Source organism: Prinia subflava, chromosome 4 (genome assembly GCF_021018805.1).
Source record: "Prinia subflava isolate CZ2003 ecotype Zambia chromosome 4, Cam_Psub_1.2, whole genome shotgun sequence".
Taxonomy (NCBI): Eukaryota; Metazoa; Chordata; class Aves; order Passeriformes; family Cisticolidae; genus Prinia; species Prinia subflava.
In genome coordinates this window covers 3,715,475-3,729,568 of record NC_086250.1, presented here as the reverse complement: position 1 = coordinate 3,729,568, position 14,094 = coordinate 3,715,475, and the positions used below count along the sequence as shown (strand labels likewise).

The following is a 14,094-nucleotide window of genomic DNA, read 5'->3' as shown; positions in this document are numbered from 1 at the left end:
CAGGAAAAGCTTAATTAACTTTGCATTGGAATTACCTTATCAATGAAAGGCTATTTCAGAATAAACAACCTGTGAAAGGGCGAACTGTAAAGCAGCAGTTATTGGCTGTCTTGTGTCTTCAGAGGAGAACATCCCTTAAAAAACAAGAGTTGCTCCTGATTATGATAATCATTCTCTTGTTCAGGTGTGTTTTGGTGGTGTGGTATTTCTTAACCACAACTTAAAGGCAGATGTTGTCTTAACAGCAATGACAAATTCGCATTTTTTAGTGAGAAAATTTAGTTTTCATCAATATTCATCTTGACTTTGCATTGACCATTAGCTTGCTTGGTCATTCAGTTCATTTACACAGTTTATAAATATTGATCTAAAATCAGAATTATTCCAATAAGCCAGAGAGTTTCATGCTGTATGAAAAGTTCACACACATAATTACCCACACGTGTGTGAGTTTTCATTTTCTTTTCCCTGAAGAGAGAATTTTCTAGCTTTTTCCATGTATATTCAGTGGAAGCTCGAATTTCTCAAGTGTAGAGTAAAATGAATTATATTCTTTTCTGTATAAAGAAAATCAACATAAGGAGCTAGGAGCTACCAGGATTATCCCACATTGATAATATAATCATTAAGAAAACAAAAGATCTGCATAAAATGGAGATTAAGAAAACAGACTAAAAGATAAATCTGAGTAATTGGGTGACAGAAGAATGCAACTCAGCATTTTTAAAAATATATAGTCACACTTAAACAGCAAGCAAATGTAGAAACTGCATTTAAAAAGTATATTAGCTTGCAAAACATAAGAATTATGGGTGCTAGAAGAAAGACATGGTAATAGTAAAAGAAAAAATCATCATAAGATTTTGCTCCCAGTTCCAAATCTATCAAATTTCTATTGAATTTGAGAAAGTTTCCTTGAACGTGCTGAGGAGCTACTGAAAGAAAGTAGATGGGTGAAAATCTGAAGTACTCCAAATTAGCATGAAAGTCAAAATTTCAGATCATCAGCCTTCCAACATTTGGAAATGATGCAGATTTGCACACGTCCCCCTTTGGGTAACAAAGCAAGACAGCATTTCCCACTTTTCTGATTACCATGAACAGAATTGAGAAGCAATCCTCAACCATCTTCCCACATGTCCCTATTTATAGCTTTCAAATTTGCTTTCCCTGTCTCATGCACTCTTCCTTGCTCATAATTAGTTAGAAACAGTTATTGGGAAAATGAACTGGTTTACCTGCTAAAAATAACTTGTTCTGCCTTTTTCACTGAGCGACCAACAACACTTGCTACATAAAAATGTTTGACAGAATTAACTTTAGAGGACCATTAATGCTTTGAAAAGACAAAAATTAAAAATCCAAAATTCTATCTTTTGTTTTAGCAAATGTTTTGTTAGCATGCATTCCAGAAAAGCATTAGCCACCTTTTGGAAGCCAAAAGTGCTCATAAGAAATATAATCCTCCTCACACACTTCAATGTTATCAGCCTGTGTGTACCATAAGAAACTTCTTGACCAAAACTTGGACAAGGTGAAAATTCCTACAGAGGAAAAGGGGGTGATGTGATTTTTGAAACACAAGGACAGCAGCTGCTTTCCAATCACACCAAAGACTGAGGGTTATGTACTTAAATGCTATGGATACAAATGAGGCACCAAAGCAGACGTTAAGCCCTAAAATAATTTCTTTGGATACTTAGCAGAAATGCACCATTTTATTTCTTATTCACAGGGCAGACATAGCAATCTTCCTGTATCTCTCCACTAAGATAAATGTGTTTGACATGAAGAGCTCTTCTTCCATCTGACCAGTTTGAAACTGTCATGTGTCTCAGAAAAAAGCAAAGAGAAGTTGTGAATTACACTCTGTATTCAATTGTAATTAAAAAAAAAAACAAACCCAAACCAAAACAAACCTTTTCAGACTTGTGGCCTTTGTTCAATTCTAATGCAATCAAGCTGCTTTCAGATTTAGAATGCAGCAAACAGTGATGCAAATACCAAAAATTTCAAAAATTGTAAATGCAAATATGTAATTCTCAAGAAGCTGAAAGAATTCCATATCATCACCAAATAATAATAAAAAGTGTATTTCTCTCTCATCTATTGCAAATATGCTTTTGTTCATGCTGTTGCCTTAAATGAACGTTTGAGTGGGAGCTGGACAGGTAACAGGCAGCCTTTACCCTAAAATTCCAGTGTCAGATTAAGGCACTCACTGTAAAACTGCAGATCCTTCTTAGAAAAATATACAAAACAACAAACAGCCAAATAAAATAGCTGCCCCAAAAATTAAACAAACAAATAACCCCCCAACCTAACAACCCCAACAGCTGAGGGTTGTGTACTCCATTCTCATTCCAGTCTCTCTAAGTGAATTTTGTGCAATTTAATTGGCTAAGAAGAATATCCATAAAAAATATATTTTTTTCTGATTGTTGGATTTTTAATATCTGCCAGACAAACACATATCAAGCACAGGCCAAAACTTACTTCTCATTCCAGTCAGCCAGGAAAAAGAAGGATCTTTTAACTGGAGTATTTTTGCAAATCTTTACTTGACATATTGTCTTCCCAGCATAAGTTAGTAAACAGGAAAAAGAGAAAACTTTGTAGCTGCAAAGGAGAGAAAAAAAATTACTTGTAATATGCTATGTCCAGCACAGTATACTTGCAGTTAATCCCTCAGGAACTTAGGAAAATCCATCTTTACATGAGAAAAAGAATTATAATAATTCATATCATGTTAATGTGTGCGTGGAGGGGTTTTTAAGGTTTTTTTTTCTTTTTTCATTGAAGTTCAGAATTAAAGAGAAATCTTAAAGACACCTGGGTTCCATGTTTTAACATTATTTCTCTTTTTTTCAATATTGCAGTGAATGAAAATTTGGACGTGACTGAAGTGTTGGTAGTTGCTCATCACAGAGTCAACAAGAAATCTCCCAGCTGGAGATTTGCATCCAGCTCTGGGTCCCCAGAGCATGAAAGCCATGGAGCTGTCAGAGCAGGTCCAGAGGGGGACACAAGGAGGCTCAGAGGGCTGGGGCATCTCTTCTGTGGAGACTGAGAGAAAAAGGGTTCAGCCTGGAGAAGAAAAGGCTCCAGGGAGGCTTCAGAGCACCTTCCAGCAGCTACAGGGGGATGGGGAGGGATATTTTACAGGGGAATGTAGTGATAGGGCAAGGAAAGGCTTTGAACTGAAGTAGGTTAGATTTAGATTGGATATTTGGAAGAAATTCTTTACTGTGAGGGTGGTGAGGGCCTGGCACAGCTGCTCAGAGAAGCTGTGGCTACCCCATCCCTGGAAGTGTCCAAGGCCAGGCTGGATGGGGCTGGGAACAACCTGGGATAGTGGGAGGTGCCCCTGCCCAGGGCAGGGGGTGGAATGGGATGATCTTTAAGGTTCTTTTCATCCCAGGGTATTCTATGATTCTATTTACACCTTCTTTTCTCAATCTGTAAAAAAGCAGATTAGTACTCAAGGGAATATATACATTTTTTACAGCAGAAACATTAAAGCCTTCTCCTCTCCTCTCCTCTCTCCCTCTCCCTCTCCCTCTCCCTCTCCCTCTCCCTCTCCCTCTCCCTCTCCCTCTCCCTCTCCCTCTCCCTCTCCCTCTCCCTCTCCCTCTCCCTCTCCCTCTCCCTCTCCCTCTCCCTCTCCCTCTCCCTCTCCCTCTCCCTCTCCCTCTCCCTCTCCTCAATTCAGAAACTGAACTGAGTAGCTTCAGAGTGAAATTCGGGTCTGGGAATATCTCTTGTTTCACATTCTTCTTACTGAAATCTTTTAAAATATTAGTCAAAATAGATTATAAATAACTAATGTTCCTAATGAGTCTTGTAACTTCCAGATCTTCCTGCCAGGCTCAGCTTTAGATCTCATTCTGGACAAGAATGATGAACATGGGAAACAGTCAAATGTGAACAGGAAATCTGAGGCAGATGCAGATGGAAGGTGCCTGACTTTGCCATATTTATAAGAATGATTGTTTATCTCTTTCAGAATATTATGTTTTATAATTATTATTGCAGATTTGGGTTTTACTTGTCGTCTTTTTTTTTTTTTAATTAATTGAAAGGAAATTTTCTGTAGTCTGTGGTACCTATGAGGTGTCAGTTCAGAGAAGGAAAAATGACCTTGTAGGACTAGGAAATACTTCCCCTAGAGTCTAAAATTACAAAGAGTTGGAGGATAGTTCAGGAAATAAAAGGTTCTAATACAATTAAATAATTAAGTTCTGCTATTTAAACAAAAGAACTGATACATAATATAATATATATTATAATGTGTTTACTTTCTTTCAGAATACATTTTATATATTAAACATATGTAGGAATAAAAACATGTTCAAATACATGTTAAAACAGCTGCAAGGTCACAGTGTGACCTGTGGAAGGGGAACATGGGATCCATGACACTGCCAGTATGAATTCATAGAGTGCAGAAAAATAAGCATGGGGAACATGGCTGTGAACAATGTCAATAAAAGAACTTGAGGAAACCAAGTGTTAGAGCAGCAGTTTGTGTTAAGAAGTCCATGCTAGTTATGAATATTGGACAGACTGGAAAGGGAGATTAGGAGGAAGAAAAATTCTCATTTTCATAAGTTTGAACACAGCATTGAAGTCATTCATGGCCTTCAGGCTGTGTGTAATATCCCATTTTTCTGGTAAAACATAAAATGCAGTGAGAATGTCATCACCATCTGAAATCAGGGTAGGGATTATAAATCTTTCTTTATTACCTTAACCACTGCAAAGTCTCTCAGGTTTTTGTTAAAAGGCTAATTTCAGGCAATGCTGTATAATACAACCTCCTGCTCACAGTCTAATGATCCCACAGTCCTTTGGGATTGAAGGTAAGGAGGGAGCAACGGGAAAATTAACCAAAACTTTGAGAACAACTTTTTGACTCATAAAAAGGATGCTACCAGCCTGTGTTCTCCTGTCCCCCTTTGACCACGCTGCAGTGGTAAGAGAAGAACACCAGTTTTGCTCAGACTAGGAAAAGCAGCTACTTAATGAGACAACTAGTTTTAGAAAAGACTATTTCTATTAGCTTTTTGTTAAGTTGTCTCTTTTTTCAATAAAAGCTGTTTCCTTTTGTTTTCCTTTGTTGTGTTGATAGCAGGTCTACTTGGATCTCTCAACTTTAATCACATCTATGAGGGGCATCACCAATTCAGGTGCTTAGCACATGACATGGTTTGAACACACCAAGAACAAAAATTGCTGAGAAATCCTCACTGAGACTGGGTTCAAGCAAAAGCACCCCTCTGTTTCACTTGGCAAGCTGGCCCCAGCCCTTCCAGTTACCTGTCCTGCAGAGACCACACCAAATCCCAGCCCAAACACCCTTGGTGTGCATCACACAGTCCCTAACACCAGTTTAGGACCACCCCCAAAGCAGCAGAGGTGAGCTGGTATCTGTGAGAAATGACTTTTGTCAAAGAGACCACACATCTTCTTGGGAACCCCTGCTGGATCTGCCCCTACCTGTCCACCCAGGCTGCTGGGATGTTGTGGGCAGCACAGACAGTGAAGCTCAGCTGGGAATTTGGGCTGATGTCTGCACACAAAGGGCTCTTAGGTATGCTGGCAAGCTGGAAATTTGTATCAAAGCTGCTGCTGTAGATGTGGATGAGACGAGAGATGGCCGTGGAGAGCTCGGTCACAGCAGCCTCTATTAGCACTGAGAGGAGACAGAGGAATAAATAAAGGTTAGCAATAGGTAGTTTGTGAAGAACTATATTTATCCTAAACCATCAGTTATGGCTTTGAAATGCTTCCTAATAAAATTTAATTAAAATGACATAACCTACAACTGAAGCCAATTAGCCATCTGGGCTTCTGCAACCAGCCTTAGCTCATTTCTGGAGTATCATTAACAGACTTTCATTACAGTGCTTTCAAATTAAGGCATTTTCAAAGTAAGGCATTTTCAAAGTAAGCACTTTCAACTACAGCAAGCTACTGTGTACCTCAGATATGCCATTTCAGTCTTTGAGATTTGTGCTGGAAGGATTTTTATGAAGCAGGTATTTTGTCATTTCAGCACCTATGTAGCTACTTACTTCAAGGGAACTGGCAAGGCAGCAGTAGAAGGGAGAAAAGGCACTGGTTAAATTTTAAGACTATAAAGCTGAATCAATAAATCACATAAAACAGAAGCCACAATCAGAAAAAGTCAGAATTCAGTGGTCATGGGTTGGTGATAATATTGCACAAAAAATGGACACTGAAATACAGTTACATATTTGTTTGTAATCTACACAAAGAAATACGAAAGGCAGGCTGTTCTCTTGGATGTGTAACCACTTAGTAAATGCAAACTAAATGCTTAATTTGCACTGAATTCTTTTACATTCCAAGAACTTACCCATAGTGGTACATATGGAACCTTCTTAAGAGGCCCAGAAGAGGACATCAGTTAACTATTATTTGACCCAGAACTTTGTCTGAAAAGTACCACACTATTTTCATTAAAGGACCCACAGCTCCTTGGGAGATTCCTTGTTTCTAATCTGTTCAAAGTGGTTGACAGGTAAATGTAGTGTAATAGCAAATCCCTTATTTATGAAAATTGGCCTATTAAAGTCAGTGATTTCTAAATAGAACCTTCTCAGTATCTTCTCCAAAAGAGGGTCAAAGGTAGTTCAGAATCTGTGAAAATGTACAGGTTTAACACAGTCTATATTATAGGGGGTAAAATGTTTCAGATTTTGTCTCCAGAACAAGAAGAAATGTATTCTATCTCAGCTAAGCCACAGATAGAAGGGAATACTCCGTGAGCAAAAGATTCCCAAATAATAAAGTCAGGAGCAAATACAGGGGTGTGTTTTCCATAACAGAAAAGTTACCTGTGCCAGACAAGGAAGTGATTAAGATGCAAGATGCCTATCACTACACCCAAGCTGCCCTGTCCACTGACCATATTTGCACAAAAAATGATTTCCATGGTTTACCTGAGCCACGAAAGTGATGTCAGATAAGTAAAAAAAAAACACAAGCAGACAAAACCAAACAAACCCCTGAACTTGCTATAGCAACCTGTGGGGGTGAAGGCAGAGATGGAGGAACTGGGGGGCAATCACTTCAGCTGGCAGCCAAGGGAGACAAATGACCTCCAGCATTATTTATCTGATTATTAGGACAAACAGAATGAAGATATTTTCAGGAACAGAGTTCCTTGTGTTTAAGCAGATGTCTGAGTATGATCTGGTTTGCAGGTTCAGGATTTTTTTCAACATTAATTTTCTTATTGCTCACTCTCAGTTATAAAACAGTCTATGTTTTCTGTGCCAGGATCAACCCTTTTCCAAGCCCCGTTCTTCAGTCATTAGGACCAGCAGCAATTAACTGAATTAGAGGGAAACATCTTGGGTAGTCTGTAAACATCCATTACTCACAAAACTTACTCAGCATTTTCTCACTGTATTTTAATGAGCTGCTGAGTAGGATATGGCAGGCTGAACTGATATCACCCATTTATGAAGCCAGAGAACTTTTACTGCTTTTTATGCCTTTTAATAAATCTCAGCTGAGAAAGAACTGGTGTTTCACTGATTTAAAAGCACAAGCCATGGACTTCCTACAGCAGACTCATAGTTCCAGCTACATCAAAACCTGTTTTCTGGAAAGGTGTCCCAGGCATGCCCAGGATGTGAGAGACAATGAATGGACTCATTGCAAAGTGAACCCTGACCAAGATTAATAATCTCACAACTCAAACCTCGCCATTTATTTCTGCTGTGAAATTATTTGCCATCACCTCTTCACTGAAGGTGAGGAGAAATCTGACTTGCAGAAATGAGATGAGAACAAGGGAAGTGAACTTTGCCCACAGCTGCCAGATATGCTTATTTCTGACAGTGCCTTGTGCGGGGAGCCTGAAGGAATAAATTCTACCTCTAGTGAGAAACAGAACAATCCTCACAATCCTGGAGGTGTTAATGAATACACCTGCAGGTGCCTTCAGGATTTAGGAAGGAATATAGCAGCTTATTCCTTACAGAAACCCATTTCCTTTTTCTTCTCAGTCCAGTATTATAGTTTACATATTATTTTATTGCCAGATCTTCCAGCAGAGCAGGGACTTTGCTGTTACTGCACCAGCAGATGATGTCAGTTCAGTGTATGTTGAACACTCTGACCTGTACATGTTTTCTTCAGGTAAAACATGACAAAAATCTGGTTGAACAGAATTTGGAATGAAAGCTTATGACCCTTTTGACTGATTAAAAAAATTTTTTTCGAGAAATGGAGCTTGATTTTTGTTTTTTTCCTTTCCAACTTATTTTCAGAGAGCAAAAAGAAAGAGCAAGATACTGAATGCAGTTTAGGACAGACACAAAATGCCAAACCCAAAACTATAGAAAAAATCCACTTAACCTTTAGGTAAAGTGCTAAGCAGCATTAATTAGATCACTACTGTAATAAAAAAGAGGCAAAACATGAAAAGGCTGTAATGTACACACTGATCAGATGCAGTTTCCAAGCACCAATGTTCACCGGATTGTTTTCCTTTGCTAGTTGAAGAATCCTATGGATTATGCCTTGAAAGCAACTTAAAAATCTCCTGCTGTCCTGGTATCAAAAATGTCTCTGCTCCTGTATGATTTATAATACTTTGATAACTTCTGTTTATTTCTAGTGAAGAACTGGGAGTTTCAGTTCTTTAAAAACTGTTCTTGATTAAAAAGCCTCTGGCTAGAGGGACAATATATCAGGGTGCAACACAGCAACAACTTAGAGGTGAGGAGCTGTGCTCTGGTTAGGAAACAATGCAGGAGACACGTAGAAAAATTAAATGAAATGAAATCAATAGAAATGCCTTGAGATTTTTCTGTATTGTGAAGCAAAATGTTTTTCTCAAAAAATGAAATGGCTTTGTGCCAAGAAAAGAAGAAAGTGGATTTTCCAGCTCCAAAGGAAACCCTAACAAAAGAAAACAAAAAATCCCATTTTCTGTCTTAAAAAAAACCCATAAAACAAAAAACCAAAAAAAATCTCAAACAAACAATCAAAAAAACAAACCCAAACCCTTTTTTGTTGTGAATGTTTTTATTATCAGGTCTAGAGATAAGTTAGAGAAGCTTTACGGTCTTAAATGTAACCATGACTACATCACATGTATTGTAAGCATTACATGTCTGCATTCACTCTAAAAGACAACAACTCCAGCAATTTAGTTGGAAAAGACTCTTGATTCAGCACCATCAGCTCCTGGTGCACACCAGACCTTCTGGATGGGTCCCAGGGAACTACTGATCAAATAGTGAAAGCTGCTTTTTATGTGTGATCTGGTGAAATCCCTGCCTGAAGTAGACACAGAACAAACATTCATTAATCAGCTTTTGAGAGCCACACACAGGCTCAGGTCTGTCCCAGCCTGCAGCCTGCTCATACCCTGGATTGCAGCTAAATCTCTACTAACATGAGTAATCTTTATTTTCTGTGAAGCCTCGATGCTGCAGAAAGGTACTCATGTCTAGAAATGCCTACAGTTCCTCCCATTTAACGAGAAATACAGAAAATATTTTGAGCTCTGAAACTTGAATATAGTCTTCTAAGGACTTCATATAGAGGAAAAGGAATGTGATCCAGACTTAGGCATAATGTGGATAAGTATTGCTTTGTTCACAGCAGAGGCATAAATTGTTCTACAGAGATAACACTGTTCACAGAGGCAGTCATTGGAACACTAAATCAAGATATTTTGAATATAGTCTTTGACTTTCTTAGTCCGTGGTGAATGACTAGTAATAAACCTCTGAAAATCTGTTATTAAAGAGCAAGGTGAAAGCAGTTTCTAAACAATTCTTTAAGTAAGGCTTCAATTTTAATAGTATCCTTCATCTTTTTCTCTTTTGTGGTAGAGAGAAGTTATAATGGAGAAAAACAAAATTCTTTTATGATATTCAGGGTAATAATCATCTCTTGGGGAAAAAAGGGGGAAAGGAAATGGAAATTATTAGTTGGAGTAACTGATTGCTGCTCTTGCTGTTAAAATTTGATGCTGTTTTCTTTTAGATAAGCATGAATACATATGAGAGGCAGAAATGAACAGCACAAATGGGAAATCCAGCCTGTCTCTTCCTCAGCTGTCAATTCTGACTTCATCTACAATGTGCTGCTTGAGGAAGGAAAGCACGTGGGTTTTGGCTTCCCAGAGATCTGGAAAGATGTAACAGCACTGAGCTATGATTTTCCTTTAATTTTGGGTCACAGGTTTGCACATTTTTGCATGCCTGCAATCCTAGACAGCTAAGCACAATGGAGTAAAAAAAGGATGGGAAGCAAATGAGGTGGAAAAGGAAACACAAAGCTAAATTTGGCAGGATCTTACAACTCACCAACTTATTTGTCTTTTACTTCCAGCTTCAGCAGGTGAAAACATCATCTGGATTCCTCTCCAGGTTAGTGTCCCTAGCTCAGAGGATGGGAGGCCCCATGGCATTATAAAGAAGGTGAGCACTGAGAAGACAGGGACTAAGGAAAATTGTGATGCCCAAAGAAGATGCAGCATGGATTTCCCCACTTCTGGGAGTTCAGACCTGGGTTCCTGTACAGCAGTTTTGGTCATTGCACTCCCACTTGGTTTTTCCCAGATGTGTTCTTAACACCAGCTTTGACATGTTCATTAGCCTAATTTAAAATATTTTGCTGGCTTTCAGTCTATTTAGTTTATTTATCAGGTGCAGATGAATAGCATGTATAGATGAATAGATGAAAGGCATGCAGCATGTTAAAACATCCCTGAAATGTACATCACTGCACACAAAAGGACAATTTGAAATTTGGTTACCTTGGATGGATTTGAATGCAGGCTTCTCCACAGAGTGACTAATGGCCTGGCAAGTTGTGACTTGAGATCAGTAAATTGCAGTTTCTAATAATACACCACCAAAAGGATTCTGCAATTGTTATGAAATTAGGGTGTGCCAAAAACAGAGACATCTTCACAGTTGAAGATTTCTTAGCATAAATAAACAGCTACAGAGAAGTAGGGAGTAAACACTGATTCCTTCACTGTTCCTCAATAAATGAGATTTTCCTTGAGAGAAATCTCTCCTTGAGAGATTTTCCTGCTGATTCGATGAGGTTCAAATTTGGAAATACCTGTAATCCCAGGAGTGTTTTAAATCCATTTGAACTCCATTTTCTGAACAGTGTGTGGAGGAAGATGTTTCTAAGGTAGATGTTTATTAGTAGCTATTGATTATTTTTAACATGAGCAATTAGCTGCCGTTAAAGGTGTTAAAAAAACTCATGGGAAAAAGGAATATATCCAAGAAAGAGTCCCACAAACTGAATTTACCTTCTTCTCCCTTCTGTTCCCTCCCCACTCTCCTGGCCCTCCAGCTGCTTAGCTTTTCCTGGCAGCTTACAAACTGAATTGTTGTTTCCTTTCTCTGAAGCTCATGAAGTTGAATAACACTGAAACAAGCCTGGCATTTGGAAACAAACTGCACTTGGACCAACTGTGTGTCTGAAAGACTGCAGATAATTCACCTTTCTTCACCTCTCTGAGCACACTGCACTCCAGAAAAGCAAACAGAGAAAAGAGAGGAAAAAGGCATCTCAGAGGCCATGACAGACAGCAGAATCCTGCTCATCCCTTGCTCTGAGAGGTGCCAACAGTGCTGGGCGCCTCTGAGAATTTAAAAAAGGCAGGGTCTATAATTTTGTCCATTACTGTTAATGAATGTTCTCTTTGTATGACAGTCTACCATTAGACGAGACACTATTTATACAGCAAAAAATCACAAAGAACTAAAGCTTACAGAGGGAGGAGTTCAAGTTATTGCAATCAGGTGGAAAAGTCACACAGAAAAATAATTTTCAGGCTTCCATGAAGTTCATTATTTTCCCTTTTCTCTACCTGGAGAGTTGTGATTAAATAAAACTACCATGACCACCATGACCTGTACTCAGTTCTCTCATGCTGCTATTCATTCTCTATTTTTGAATCTCCAGGTTATTTTGTGGAAATGCTGTTTTATTTACACTTTTAGATCACTTCAATTTAAATTCCAATTTATCATAATTACCTTATAATGCACCTTAACATGTAAACATCTGCAATATGCCCACCCAAACAGTTTAGTAAAACAAACAAATAGCAAAACATGTGTTTTTCTGATGATACATCTTGAATTAACATATTGCAAAAATAACACTCTACCTTTGTCTGGTGTTTCCACACTTTGAAGAGAGTTCTATAAAGACAAAACCAGAGAGGAAAAAAGGAATCAGTCACTTCAGAAAAGACTGGGTAGAAGTTTTAATGGTTATAGGAATAGCACTCATGGAAAATGCACTGAAAAGGGAGAAGGATTTTGATTTATCTTAACGTTATGATGACACAAGACACAACTGGGATTCAGAGCACCAGGACCTGCTTCCTCTACAACTTCAGACAAGTCACTTAAACCTGATTTCTGGCAGTATTTGGGCATGTCAAGGTACAAAGAAGCACTTACCAAAGGTGCACACACCTTCTCAGCCTCTGCAGTGGTACAACAGAGATGAGGATCCCTCTCCATCCCCCTGCAAGGCTTACACAGCCAGACAAGGGAGAGTCTTGGCATCCTTTCAAAGGTGAGGAGAGCAAGCCTCCACTCAAGGGCCCTCCATTTCACTCATTCCTGTGCCAGAGCAGTGAAAATAGCTGTGCTCTCCTCCTCTTTGAGCAGGCAGCTCACCAGGGGTGGCCAAAAGGAAAAATTAAGTGAGAGGAGAACTCAAAATGCTCTTCACCTTTCTCACGAGGGGACAGGACAGGCACTGGTGTCATCTCTCTGGGCATCAGTGACAGGACCCAGGGAATGACACGGAGCTGGGTCAGGGGAGGTTAGGTGGGGATCAGGAAAAGGTTTCTCACCCAGAGGGTGGTTGGGCACTGAACAGGCTCCCCAGGGACATGGGCACAGCCCCAAGGCTGACAGAGTCCTGGAAGCATTTGGAAAACACTTTAAGGCACGTGGTGTGATTGCTGGGGAGTCCTGTGCAGGGACAGGAGTTGGACTTGGGTGATCCCTGTGGATCCCTTTCAGCCCAGCACACTCTATGATTATGAGGCTACGATCAGACTTGCATCTACCAAAGCAACACAAAAATAAGCAGCAAACCTTGACCAGAGAGTCAAGGCAAGTTAATTCTGCATTTCAGTCTGGCCTGTGGCTTGCACTGTGTGAACCCGCATCCCTGTAAGGTTTTCTGCCCTTTAATGTCTTTAATCCCTCTGCACCGGGCTGGGAATGCTTCATGTTAGTACATATGTATTCAGCATGATGCTTTTTAAAAATTACAATGCATGCAGAGGTGGCAGAAGAAATACAATGCTGGATGTGCACTCTCCCTCTGGCTCCCAGCTTGGAGCTGCCAGCATTTGTCTGGTGAAGATGAACAGAAGCAGTCAAATGCTTACTTGAGGGGAGAAAAGCACCATCCAGGCTGAGAATTATGTTTTCACAATCTTCATAATGCAGTGAGACAAATGGGAACAGAGACCTTTGTTGAATTCCCTCAAATTTTGGAAAGCAAACAACCTTTTGGCACAGTACTTCTAATTTCAACATAGCATAGCATGCTTAATATATAGTGGATTAGTGCCTGTTCTGGCAGGATTTGATCTCCTAGGACTTTTTGTGAGCTGCTGTAAGAAAGGAATGGAAAGAAAAGAAAAAAGAAGAGATGAAAAACATCAATTGTGCATCATGCCCAGAGCCTCCCTTGAATGGATTTTAAAATCCCAGGGTTAGAGACTAGTTGGTTAGAGACTGAAATAATCACATTTACAAAGAGATGCAATCAGTTAAGAAGAAACCAGCACTGGTGCCAGCTGCTTTCATAATCTCTTAACCACGGTACAGGAATGCACAGCACTGGCAGTAAGGAGGTAATAAGTACAATTTAATTAAAGACAGAAGATTGAAAGTAAGTTTCTTTGTTTTCTTTACTTTTTTTTTAAAACTAGAATTAAATAGAAGCACATTCAATTTTTCTTTTTCCAAGTAGGAGAGCACACATGTACACATAGTTATAAACAAACACATACTGGCAACCTATGTCATTTGCATTGGAAAA

At 39.2% G+C, this 14,094-nt stretch overlaps 1 protein-coding gene across 1 annotated transcript in view; it reads right to left on the bottom strand.

The window, feature by feature from the left end:
- The window catches only part of PIK3C2G (phosphatidylinositol-4-phosphate 3-kinase catalytic subunit type 2 gamma), a 181,164-nt gene that overhangs the window by 128,807 nt on the left and 38,263 nt on the right, over positions 1-14,094 (bottom strand). Inside the window, exons 10-12 of the mRNA XM_063395184.1 lie at positions 12,191-12,224; positions 5,500-5,695; positions 2,497-2,619 (exon numbers count right to left, since the gene is read on the bottom strand). Coding sequence (XP_063251254.1) covers positions 2,497-2,619; positions 5,500-5,695; positions 12,191-12,224 — 353 coding nt within the window. The remainder of the gene's footprint in view (positions 1-2,496; positions 2,620-5,499; positions 5,696-12,190; positions 12,225-14,094) is intronic.